The sequence below is a fragment of the Mizuhopecten yessoensis genome, unplaced genomic scaffold, assembly GCF_002113885.1.
Source record: "Mizuhopecten yessoensis strain PY_sf001 unplaced genomic scaffold, ASM211388v2 scaffold5141, whole genome shotgun sequence".
Lineage (NCBI taxonomy): Eukaryota > Metazoa > Mollusca > Bivalvia > Pectinida > Pectinidae > Mizuhopecten > Mizuhopecten yessoensis.
In genome coordinates this window covers 590504-603818 of record NW_018405900.1, presented here as the reverse complement: position 1 = coordinate 603818, position 13315 = coordinate 590504, and the positions used below count along the sequence as shown (strand labels likewise).

Here is a 13315-nt window from a genome sequence, read left to right as displayed (position 1 = left end):
CTTTGTAAAAAAAGTCATTTTTGAATATTAATGAGTGACTTTTTACATATGGGTCATATCACTACGCCAGCCTTGTCAACAAACACATACATGTGTGTATGTTATTTCCGACTGATCATGAGATTGTGGTAATATATATACACCATTGACACATTAACTAGGTTGTGCCAAAACAGCAGAATTGGTATTGATGTTCTCGAGTTTCTTTAGCTACTATTACTGGTAAGTGTATCTTTATTTTACAAAAAACTGTTAAAAAGATTTGTTTATGATAGACAAACTTCTGACTTATATATATATTTAAATTAAATGATTTAGTTTATCTTAACATTTCAAATTACTCTCATTTATTTATTTTCAAATTGGCGGCTTCATATACTTACCAATATATAACCAATGATATGAATGAATCATGACTTATTTATCTATTTTGAAAAATTGTTTAGGCATTATTTTGATTACATTTGAGATTATTTGAGATTATTTTTTAATTTTACCAGAAGAAAATATCACAATGTGTGGGTATTTCCTTGTAACCATATGTTAGATACCGGATAGGTCTCAAAACCATGGCTGCTCTCCACTCTGACCTCAGACCTGCATTACAAAAGTGTGATAGCAATAAAGGAGTCAACATGTTAGGCAAAACAAAAAATATGTGGTGTTTCCAGAAACCCTACTTACCTTAATTGTTTGTGCCTATAGTACCCTACATTTTTAAGGCAATTTTCAAAGAAGCACTGTTAAAGTAAGATCACTCTCCTATTCAAACACATTGTTTTTGTCTGGCCTTATGATAAATAAACAAATCAATATGTACTATACCTGGTCTTTGATGAATAATCAACCAATCAAACATGTCAACATATATGAATTGTAAAGAAAGGTCATATACATAGATTATTACTGTAAAAGTGAAAAGTTCATGCTTAACTATGCTATACTGATATGGGTCACAGCACACATAAACATACAAGCATATATGACTTTTGTAACGAAGTCCAAATAATGTTTACCTGGTTTTAGTATCAACAACATACAGCTAATATATGTCTCTGTCTCGCAGCATTCGAAACTGACCACATATCAGTATAGCATGTGTATTAGACACGATTAGTAACGAACCCCTGTGAACTGACGGAATACTTTAGTACAGGTATCGACAACAATGGTATCTGTGTCAGGACGAATTTATATTTAGGACGGATATGTATTTACGCTGCCTGTGTGCCTTCAACCTCGTTTTGACATCCGTGGCCACCCATGACGCGTGAGAAAAGAGTATTACATCATCCTCGCCTGACATATAACTATATCAGATCTAGATAACACGTAAAACCTTACACAAGTGTACGTGTACCCTTTTATGTCGAATTTAGACAGAGCTGTACAAGGTAAGAGACGGACATATTTGCACAAGGTAATTTTTCGTGTGCAATGGCCGATAGCAGCCTTCACACCCTATATCTTATTTGTGTATGACTTAAGCATGTACATTTTTAAAAAGTACATTTACACAGCTTATATCTTATATGTATATGACAAGTACATGTGCATTTTGTTTTAATTGGACATATGTACACATGTTTTATGTTATACCGATAATCAATCCAACATATACACAGATCTTTTTCAGACGACAGGTAGATTTGGTACAAAATGATAAAACTTCACAAAAGAGTTGTAATAGTATGCCAACAGCTGACATTTAAATCAGTGACTGCATCATTTATGAGAGCTTGCAAAGTTGGAAGGACTTGTGTGGCTTTGTCTGATTTTTTTATATTTAAAGGGACATCACGTGAAAAGGCGTTTTTTTTTTAATGAATGTATGTATTCACTTATGTTACCTCGCTATCCCCATATTCATAGTCCGTTCCAAATGTCCAGGTTGACCATTTGAATTGTTCGGGAAAGCCCTGCTAAAAATAGCGCCGATAACGTCACCTGACTACGAATTGTACACTGTCACCTTCATCAGACAAATGACCAGTGAAGCGTATGCACACAAAGGTGTAAAATGTGTACGAGTTGTCCATAAAATCGATGTCGATTTCGGCTGTGCTGGAAACTTATGAACGATAGTTGTTATATATGTACCGAAATAACTCAATTCAGCTACGCTACTTACACATTTGTCTGATGAAGGTGACAGTGTACATGTCGTACTAGTCATCGAAACGTCACATAGAAAATTTGATTAGTTGTGTAAAAAGAACTTCTCATAATCCATACTTACCAACCCGAAGAAAATGTTTAAAAAAAAATTTGAAACGGTTAGAAGGAAAATATTGATGCAATTTATATACTATCCCCAGTCAACATATAGCAGATGGTATAGGGGAGATAAATCCATGTATGTTTCAATTATATATAAATATATCATTGATATTTTGAGGTATACAATGCTCTTATTAAAAAGTCAATCAGAATTAATTAGTAATAGGCAAGCAATGCCCTTTTGATATATTAAACAGAGAAATTGCTATAATTTTATTTTTGTGCAAGTTTTTAATGCATATATGGATATATATATACCCTGCTGCTGCTAAACGAAGTAGTTAAAAGTATAGAACCATGTAGTATCAATATATATCCATTGGTAGGATTGATAACAAATAAGGGATACAACAATAACAAAATATAAAATAAAATGAGGCAAAACAACTAGAAGATTTTTAAATACATGTAGTATATAATTATGTGTAAGCTGTATTGCCAGTGTTCTATGTGTAAATCTTTCATCCCATCGACTTTCAGACGAAAAGTCTCTAACGGCCTCTACCGTTCACATATCATCCACTCGAGAAGAATCTAAATTCAACCACAGAACACTTAAGTATTAAAACTTCACACATTTTTTTTTTACTTTATTGCACCCATCAGTAAAAACAGCACCCAAAGCTTAATCCTTTAGGTGTATTGTATAAATATCAATGTATATATAACAATCAGTCGAAGGGTACATATATTTCCTTTTTTTTAAATTATATAGTATAACAATATCTACTCGTAACAGGAACCGTTACACCATATGGTGCCGATACTAACCCAGTGGTCGCAAGTGATGCATCAGAAAATAATCGCAATGCCATACTATTAGGGTTGTCAAACCGGTATTAATTTAGTAACTGGTTACTCTTCTACCGATCGAGTAACCGTTTTTACGCCACAAACATACATGTATATATTAATTAGGATGATAGTTTACTCGTGTATTTTAAGATTAACGCAGTAAATAGTTGCATATGTAACCTCAGCAAGTATATTTCATGGACAACAAATGTCGGAATGCAGTAAGACGGATTCAATTACAGTTATCTGTACTCGAAATGATATGCGGTAACAACCCTACATAATAACCTACATATCAAATCTATAAGATCGTTCAATATTTAAATGTCGACCAATCAGAACCCGACCTTACACGGACATTTTGTCAAATAAAAAAATCAACGCAGATCGCAGTAGTGTTTGTAGTGCCACTGCACACTTTTTCATAGGGATATTGGACAATGCATAAATTTCGACTAATCACGGGTCAATCTGCAGCAGCCATTTTGCGGAAGATGTTGGCCGTTTTTCCCATCTTCAAGAACATGATTAAAATATTCAATTAAACAACTTTTATTGTGGTCCATAAATCAGAACAGAAATTGTTATAGCCTGAAATGATTCAACAAATGATAGGCCGTGCTTTAGATCTGTTCGGAAACTTAACATCGAATATCTTTAGTGACTACATGTATTATATGTAACTGCAGTAAACCTCTATTACTATGACAGTTGTATCCCTCTGTACAACCACGCATGCTTATACACTAAATATGTGTATGTTACATATCTTTGTATATCATTGTACATGTAAGTCAAAGGTGTTGAGATAAAATTTTACATCAAATTCCCCTATTGAGCCCCGCAACACTGCACTCAAATGGGCCACATCCACCGTTTATACAAAATTGAGTCCCCTTGGCCTAAAGATGCTCAAGGCCGAATTCAGTCAAAATCTACTGGGTCGTTCAGGACAAGTAGCATTTTAAAGGAAAAAAAGTTGACGGTATAAATTTTTAGGAATTTAAAGACAAAGACGAGCGAAACGGCTATCACATATCAAGCAAGATAACGAAAAAAACGCTAACGATCCTGAAGAAATATTGAAAGAAATTGAGAATTTTTATTCAAAGCATTATAGCAATGACTGCATTGATAAAAGGGATATAACTGATTATATTGATAACTGTGTGACTTTCAGGATACGTTATCAGAGAAAGAAAACTTTCATGTGAAGGCGAGTTGAAATTAGAGGAGTGTGCAGCAGCAGTCAAAATATTTAAGCCAATCAAAAGTCCAGGTAGTAATAGTTTTTCTGGTGAATTCTACAAAACATTTTGATAATATTTCGGATATTGCGTTAGGTTCGCTAAATGACGGATACAGGAGAGGTGAGTTAAGTAATACACAGAAACTTGGAGTCGTAACAGAGTTAGAAATAGGAATATAAAAATCGCCAACGGGATGTGATGAATATTTAATCAGAAGAAAGTTGTAAACAGCTAATAGTATAACTAGTTTCGTTCGCATGGAGAAGGAACAATCACGTGGTCTGATATGTTATGTATTTCCTTAAATTTACTGTATTGTTGCATTACTTATCCAAAAATTTAAAATAATTCGGACTCGCTAACCCCCTCTTCCCTCTCTCTCCCCCTATCTCTCTCCCTCTCCTCCTTTATATACATGTTTATATTAGTGCGCATGCGTGTTGTTTGGTGTGTGAATGTGTGGATGTATTTATGTCAACTAATCAATTAATTTATCATGCATAGCTTATTGTCGTATTTCTGCCATCATGAAATTTTGTTAAATATATTATTGTACAGGGACAGGGCTTGATATAAGTTGTACAACTTGTGCCCAATTCCATTAATATGTAAAAAAGGCAATAAAATACAATGTAGTTTAAATAAAAAATCGGCCGACTAGGAGATGACACCACTTTATTTATGCGGTATAGGGACATCAGAAGCGCGTTATTAATTGTTGAACAATTTGGAAAAGCGTCTAGTCTGCAATCGAATAAATCAAAGATCGAAGGTTTGTATTTAGGCTGCAACAAAAAAAAAAACGGTATATACTAGGTGAAGCAAGTTAAGTCGTTGGGAATATACTTCGGCGCAAATTCAAAGTTAAGTTCCAATCCTAATTGGGCAGATATAATAACAAGTATCGATGCACTTATTAGATATTGAAAATAAAATAAAAGCGGCCATGAAAGGAAAATGTGATTGTTCAATTTCAATTTCAATAAATTTCATTGTCAAAGGACAAATGGATTGGGCAGCAGGCATAGCCTATTTAAGCCCTCTCCTAACATAGTAACAAACAGTGGTACAAGCATAGACATAGACATTAGAACACATACAAACACATATAAACAAGTTGGTATTATCAAATTAATAATCAAATTAGGGGAAACAACTACTACATTTAAACTAACGGTTTAAATTTTAGCCTTTTATTTTGATACCTAAAAGACATAATATATATATATATATATACACACATATTATGTAATTGTTCAGGCTTTAAAAATACCACAGATTACATACTTACCAAGTGTCCAATATATAAGTAAAGAACAAGTAACGAAGCTATGGGGAAAATATATCGTTTTATTTGGAATAATGGACCAGACCGTGTTAAACGTAGTGTTATGAAAGGTGATAAATCGGAAGGCGGGCTATCTATACGCGACATTGAATCCCAGATAGATGTTTTAAAGGCATCCTGGATACGAAGGTTAGTACCTCCTGTAGACGCCTGTTGGTAAGGGATTCCAAATTAGTATTTAAAAAAGCTCGGTGGCGCCAGTATTGTGTTTATTATGTCCCATGGACACATACGTAACCTTCCAAAATATAATGTACCACAACTTTACATTGGTATCCTACAAGCATGGTTGAAACTTAGAGAAATTAATACACCTATCTTTTAATATGATTATAAGGGAATTCGTCGGGAGATCATTTTGAGAAATAAAAATATCGGAATTAATGGAAGTTCGCTCATTTCAAGAACTGGATTGAGTCTGGCCTAACTTTTATCAACGATATACTAGATAAGGATGGCGGTATAAATGAAATTATGATTAACCGACAGTTAAAAGAGGAGTAAGTCAGGTAAAGAAAGCTATACCAAAAGAATGGAAGGAAACATATTTAAATGGAAGCTCTTCCACAATATTCTCCAAATTGAATCTTACTTTAAAGATGCAATTATAATGATAATTGATATATATGTAAAGTTAAGGATAAGTTTATGCACTATTTCATTGAATGTCAAGAAGTACACTCATTGTGGAATTTGATCAATGAGATTCTACGAAAAATGTTTTGCAATGTTCAGTTAAGAAATATGTATTCGTTGTGAAAGGACATAAGATATTTGATACGAAGTGCAAAGAATTTAACCTTTCACTGTCTCTGATTAGTTACACAATATACAAATATAACCACATCTCAAATAGAACGCTTGACAAGAACCGATTTCGTCTGCAATTTCAGATTTTGAAGAAAACACTTTGGTTTTGTTTATGAGATGGGAGGATGGTGATGATTTCCTTTTCCCAGCTATTTTCCGAATCATGTTCCATACTTTTTTGGAGGATGAGTTTGAAGATAAAGTAGAAACTCCTACATCAAAGAGGTGGTGCAAAGATGAACCGCTGAGATTTGGCTACGATCAACCCGGAATGGCTGTGGCTGTATTGACACTTGTGTGGTGTTGATTTCACATTCTAAATATGCTGCACTAGGTAAAACCTTTGCATGATGTGGTTTGTTACAGTCGAAATAAGCTGCATTAGATAAAGAATCGTCTGTGGTCAATGCTGTCAGTGAAAGATAAAAAGCTTTCAATTGAGATTTAAAATAAAAAATCATTTTATATTATGTTCTGGTTTTTGATATATTCCCCAATGACTATCTATTCCGGCTATCGTTTCTAAGGAAGTGCCGACATTTCAGTTTGTCCTTGCTTGGTAACGAGTATGTCTCGTTGGGTATAAAAAACGCTGTACATTCTAAAATGTTAGCGCTTCTTCAGATACGATAGCCGTAAAAGATTGTCACTCGGGGAAATCTTAAAATAAGATTGTTTCTTGTTGTTGTTAAATTTCAATTGAAAGTTGCACTGTCAGCATTAAGTAAGCTGCACTAAGCTAAGAATCTCTCTATAATCAGTACATCTTAACATGTTCATTCAATTGTTTTCAAATATTTTCATGCAATATAAATTGAGATGTTTTCTATCATTACAGATAAATAGGAAATAAGATGAATCCCTCTGCGCTTGATCCTGAGAAAATAAAACAATACTTAAACAATATGTGGAGCAAAAAACATCCCACTTACGATGGTTGTATGCTTCCGAAATTCAGACCGCTATTTCCTGATCCAGAAAAACACATGGAGGCAATAAGGAATTTCGACTCAAGGGAATCAGATATACTACTCTGTACATTTCCCAAATCAGGTAAGAAGCCGTCACGTGTCTTGTTTTTAACTGTGATACCCAATGTTAGTAACGGTGGCAAAATGGTGAATATTAAAAAGGCTATAACACATTATGTAATTAAATAAACTGCAATAACAAAGACATCACATTAATAAGCTTACATCAAATACCTTACAAAAAATACTTAAAATAAGTAGCAACGATATTACATCAAATTGCAAACAAAAGCTTTCATCAAATATATATTCTAACACGATTCGTTTGTAACGCGTGTTTTGATTGGATACGGACCATGTTCTAGTCTGCGATAGAATCATGATCAATCGTGTTAAGCTCCTCCCATCGCACTTAAGCCATGCCCCGTTTCTAACCAAAACAATATGGCGTCAAGCTCGCCTCATAGCGAAATCCCGATGATACAGGCTAGTAGGCAACAGAACAGAAACGACCGATGAAATGCACTTGTTGAATGAATTAAAAAGTAAAAATAACCCATTCCTTGTTCTTACCTCCATTTATTACTGAAACGTTCGTTCCATCCGTGTGAAGGCATCAACTTAGATCCGAAATCAAATCAAACATTTCACATGTGTCGTATGCATTTACGCAAAACTCTTCAAAAATCTATTCAAATAATCACCGATTTTGTCGATAAGCACCGATTGGTTTGCATATTGACATGGAAATGTAAGAACTTGTTCAATATTAATCCAAATGTGTCGTATAAACTTTGGTAACAGGACGTTCACGAACAATCCAAATATTCCGCCTCGTCAACATACAGATCGAGTTCTCGCCAATATAGGCGGGGTTAAATGACCGACTTTTGAAAGCTTCTTTCCGATTGGTCATTCCGCTGCAGAATGACACTTGCAGTTAGTTAAGATTAAGATGGGGTTATTCGGGTTACTTTTTGCCTGCTTGCAACCCTAGCTAATCGATATCATCAAATATATGTCATCTTTAAATATTTTATGAAAACTTCCTTTATCTCAAAATGTTAACAAAAACCACAGTAGAAAATATGTTGCATAAATCAATTGTAGAAGACGTGTCTGTTTCGATAGCTTGATTAAAGAAAATCATAAAAAATAAATATTACTGAAAATCAGATTTAGATATTAAGATCAAAAGAATAAGGCGATGATTTGTTACAGGAACACACTGGGTACACGAGATTGTGTCGATGATTCTACAAGGAGGGGCACAGTACACCAGTGGTCATAAGATACACACCATGATGGAGTCTGTCGGTATTGAACAAATGCATGAGCAACCCTCTCCGCGTTTCCTCAACACGCATCTTACATTTCGTCATCTTCCCAAGAAGCATGTAGATAATGGATACAAAATCATCCATGTTATAAGGAACCCTAAAGATGTGATGGTGTCCTTTTACAACCACAGCCAGAATGCCCCATTAACGGCCTGTACAGAGGAAGACTTCCCCGGGACATGGAACAACTTTATCGAAGACATGTGTGCAAACAAGCATAGTATGTACAACATGTTTTAATCTGAGAATAGCAACAACGTATTTTTTTCTGATTATGGCAACAATGTATGTTTAAGTCTAATGATAGCAACAATGTATATTTTAGTCTTCAATGTATGTTTAAGTCTAATGATAGCAACAATGTATATTGTAGTTTACAATGTATGTTTAAGTCTAATGATAGCAACAATGTATATTTTAGTCTACAATGTATGTTTAAGTCTAATGATAGCAACAATATATATTTTAGTCTACAATGTATATTTAAGTTCATTGATAACAACAATGCATGTTAAAGTCTGGTAAGAGCAACATTTTTTTAATTTTTTGTTTGTTTGTCTGATGATGTTTGTAGGAATGCATATTTAACAACAACAGAAAGAAAGTATTGTGAGTGACGTCAGACAAAAAATCAGCAAATATTATAATCTGCGGGGTTTTAATTGATAATGAATTAACTTGAAATATAGTCAATTTTGTCTCCCGATCAATTGGAGATATAAAAAAAAAAGATTACATATAAATCGTTATAAATCATGACTTGTGTCATGTCTTCTGAACAATCATTAAAAAATGTTTGTCGCCATATACATAGATATAAGCGGTTTGTGTTATGAACATGTGTATTAGATACTTTGTCACTGATTCCTCTACTTTTCATGTTCCAGATTTCTATGGGGGTTATATCGGCTATGAACGAGAGTGGGCGATGTCAAAACAGGCAAAAACTGCAACAAATATCCATACTGTGTTTTACGAAGATTTGAAAAAGGTATCATGCTTTAGAATTAATGCTCAATGAGTACAAATTTCCCATTCCCTAATGTATACATATTATCACGTTTTATATTGAACTTAAACATTTTGCTTTAAGAAGCAATGCTATTTATTTTTCAGAATCCAGTTGTAGAAATTAAGCGTATGGCAGCTTTTTTTAATAAAGAAATAAGCCCCAAACTTATGGAGGAAATCGCTGACAAATGTTCGTTCAAAAACCTTGCGGACGCAACAACATCAGGCAAGAAAGGTGTGGATATACTCAGCAAAGTTTCAAAAGACGGTACCAACTTCATATTCAGGAAAGGTAACCCCTCCTCTGATACCATGTTAAGTAAATTTATCTCACAAATTGGATACACTGTTCAAACCAGTGATGAAGCTCGGTTCTATTGGATGAATAGTTCCTTGTGACTTTAAATGTGTCTTTTCGTCTCAGTAAACCGTTTCAATGTGCTATGTTGCAATATCTCCTCTCTTGTTCACAGGAACCGTAGGAGACTGGAAAAACTGGTTCACTGTCGCTCAAAATGAAATGTTTGACGCCATGCTGGAGACGGGGTTGAAGGATACCAATTTGAAGTTAACATATGAACTCTAAAAACGTGATATCCTATCCATTATCTATCCGGTAGTACATTACAGTCTTACATGATGTACAATAAGGAGCTGACATACAATAGTATGGTGTATTTTTATGGAAATACTGTGTTATTACAAAGTAATACTGTAAATACACCATTTGATACTAACTCAGTAGTACTAACGCTATCTACTGAGTTAGTGCCGCATGATGTATTTTTAGGTGGATGTTGCCGAGTTAAGATGGTTAAATGTATTAACATGAACAATCTTCTAATTAACAATTTAAATAGAAAATGCTGTGTAAGTAAGGTATGACGTATTTGTTTTTGCATAAACTCAGTAATTGTGGTATGATGTACTGAGACAGGTAATTTTGTCAAATTGAAGAAAATCCAGTTTCAATTCAAATTAATCAAATTATTTTCAGAGGGATTATCTGAAATAAGAAGTAAAGATGAAGCTGTACGAGTTGTTTTTAAATACATCTGATAATACGCCCGAGTACAAGAAGAGGTACAGAGGTTGGTCCTGTGTGCGCGTAGCATCATTAGACATAGTCCTTGTTTTAACAGTGTAACGTAAGTTTGAAATTCTGCTTTACAGAATTTTGGTGATTCTCGTTGTCGATTGTCCAGGGGTACGTTGTAGATCGTTGTCGATTGCCCAGGGGTACGTTGTATATCGTTTTCGATTGTCCAGGTTTACGTTGTAGATCGTTGTCGATTGTCCAGGGGTACGTTGTAGATCGTTGTCGATTGTCTAGGGGTACGTTGTAGATCGTTGTCGATTTTCCTGGGGTACGTTGTAGATCGTTGGCGACTGTCCAGGGATACGTTGTAGATCGTTGTCGATTGTCCAGGGGTACGTTGTAGATCGTTGTCGATTGTCAAGGGTTCCGTTCTAGATCGTTGTCGATTGTCCAGGGGTACGTTGTAGATCGTTGTCGATTGCCCAGGGGTACGTTGTATATCGTTTTCGATTGTCCAGGTTTACGTTGTAGATCGTTGTCGATTGTCCAGGGGGATGTTGTAGATCGTTGTCGATTGTCCAGGGGGATGTTGTAGATCGTTGTCGATTGTCCAGGGGTACGTTGTAGATCATTGTCGATTGTTTAGGGGTACGTTGTAGATCGTTGTCGATTATCAAGGGGTACGTTGTAGATCGTTGTCGATTGTCCAGGGATACGTTGTATATCGTTGTCGACTGTCCAGGGCTACGTTGTAGATCGTTGTCGATTGTCAAGGGTTCCGTTGTAGATCGTTGTCGATTGTCCAGGGGTACGTTGTGGATCGTTGTCGATTGTCCAGGAGTATGTGGTAGATCGTTGTCGATTGTCCAGGGGTACGCTGTAGATTGTTGTCGATTGTCCAGGGGTACTATGTAGATCATTGTCGACTGTTCAGGGGTACGTTGTAGATCGTTGTCGATTGTCCAGGGGTATGTTGTAGATCGTTGTCGATTGTCCAGGGGTACGCTGTAGATTGTTGTCGATTGTCCAGGGGTACGTTGTATATCGTTGTCGACTGTCCAGGGCTATGTTGTAGATCGTTGTCGATTGTCAAGGGTTCCGTTGTAGATTGTTGTCGATTATCCAGGGCTACGTTGTAGATTGCTGTCGATTGTCCAGGGGTACGTTGTAGATCGTTGTCGACTGTCCAGGGCTACGTTGTAGATCGTTGTCGATTGTTCAGGGGTACGTTGTAGATCGTTGTCTATTGTCCAGAGGTACCCTGTAGATTGTTGTCGATTGTCCAGGGGTACGTTGTGGATCGTTGTCTATTGTCCAGGAGTATGTGGTAGATCGTTGTCGATTATCCAGGGGTACGCTGTAGATTGTTGTCGATTGTCCAGGGGTACGTTGTATATCGTTTTCGACTGTCCAGGGCTACGTTGTAGATCGTTGTTGATTGTCAAGGGTTCCGTTGTAGATCGTTGTCGATTGTCCAGGGGAACGTTGTAGATCGTTGTCGATTGTCCAGGGGTACTATGTAGATCATTGTCGACCGTTCAGGGGTACGTGGTAGATCGTTGTCGATTGTCCAGGGGTACGTTGGAGATCGTTGTCGATTGTCCAGGGGTACGTTGTATATCGTTGTCGACTGTCCAGGGGTACGTTGTAGATCGTTGTCGATTGTCAAGGGTTCCGTTGTAGATCGTTATCGATTGTCCAGGGGTACGTTGTGGATCGTTGTCGATTGTCCAGGAGGATGTGGTAGATCGTTGTCGATTGTCCAGGGGGACGTTGTGGATCGTTGTCGATTGTCCAGGAGGATGTGGTAGATCGTTGTCGATTGTCCAGGGGGACGTTGTGGATCGTTGTCGATTGTCCAGGAGGATGTGGTAGATCGTTGTCGATTGTCCAGGGGTACGTTGGAGATCGTTGTCGATTGTCCAGGGGTACGTTGTAGATCATTGTCGATTGTTTAGGAGTACGTTGTAGATCGTTGCCTATTATCAAGGGGTACGTTGTAGATCGTTGTCGATTGTCCAGGGATACGTTGTATATCGTTGTCGACTGTCCAGGGGTACGTTGTAGATCGTTGTCGACTGTTCAGGGGTACGTTGTAGATCGTTGTCGATTGTCCAGGGATACGTTGTATATCGTTGTCGACTGTCCAGGGGTACGTTGTAGATCGTTGTCGATTGTCAAGGGTTCCGTTGTAGATCGTTGTCGATTGTCCAGGGGGACGTTGTGGATCGTTGTCGATTGTCCAGGGGTACGTTGTAGATCGTTGTCGATTGTCCAGAGGTACCCTGTAGATTGTTGTCGATTGTCCAGGGGTACTATGTAGATCATTGTCGACTGTTCAGGGGTACCTTGTAGATTGTTGTCGATTATCCAGGGCTACGTTGTAGATTGCTGTCGATTGTCCAGGGGTACGATGTAGATCGTTGTCTATTGTCCAGGGGTACGTTGTAGATCGTTGTCGATTGTCCAGA

At 36.6% G+C, this 13315-nt stretch overlaps 1 protein-coding gene across 4 annotated transcripts; it reads left to right on the top strand.

The window, feature by feature from the left end:
- The first annotated feature begins 119 nt into the window (after positions 1-119).
- Positions 120-11297, top strand: LOC110450247 (sulfotransferase family cytosolic 1B member 1-like). Of its 4 annotated transcripts, XM_021497649.1 has the most exons (7): positions 1249-1394; positions 6567-6817; positions 7322-7536; positions 8676-9014; positions 9682-9785; positions 9911-10097; positions 10279-11297. In XM_021497649.1, the coding sequence occupies exons 3-7, from the start codon at positions 7338-7340 to the stop codon at positions 10389-10391; spliced, it is 942 nt and encodes a 313-aa protein (XP_021353324.1). In that variant the 5' UTR covers positions 1249-1394; positions 6567-6817; positions 7322-7337; the 3' UTR covers positions 10392-11297. The 4 variants fall into 4 exon arrangements, with proteins under 4 accessions (XP_021353326.1, XP_021353324.1, XP_021353325.1 ...); XM_021497651.1 differs by lacking the exons at positions 1249-1394; positions 6567-6817 and adding an exon at positions 120-222; XM_021497650.1 differs by lacking the exon at positions 6567-6817.
- Positions 11298-13315: the final 2018 nt, after the last annotated feature.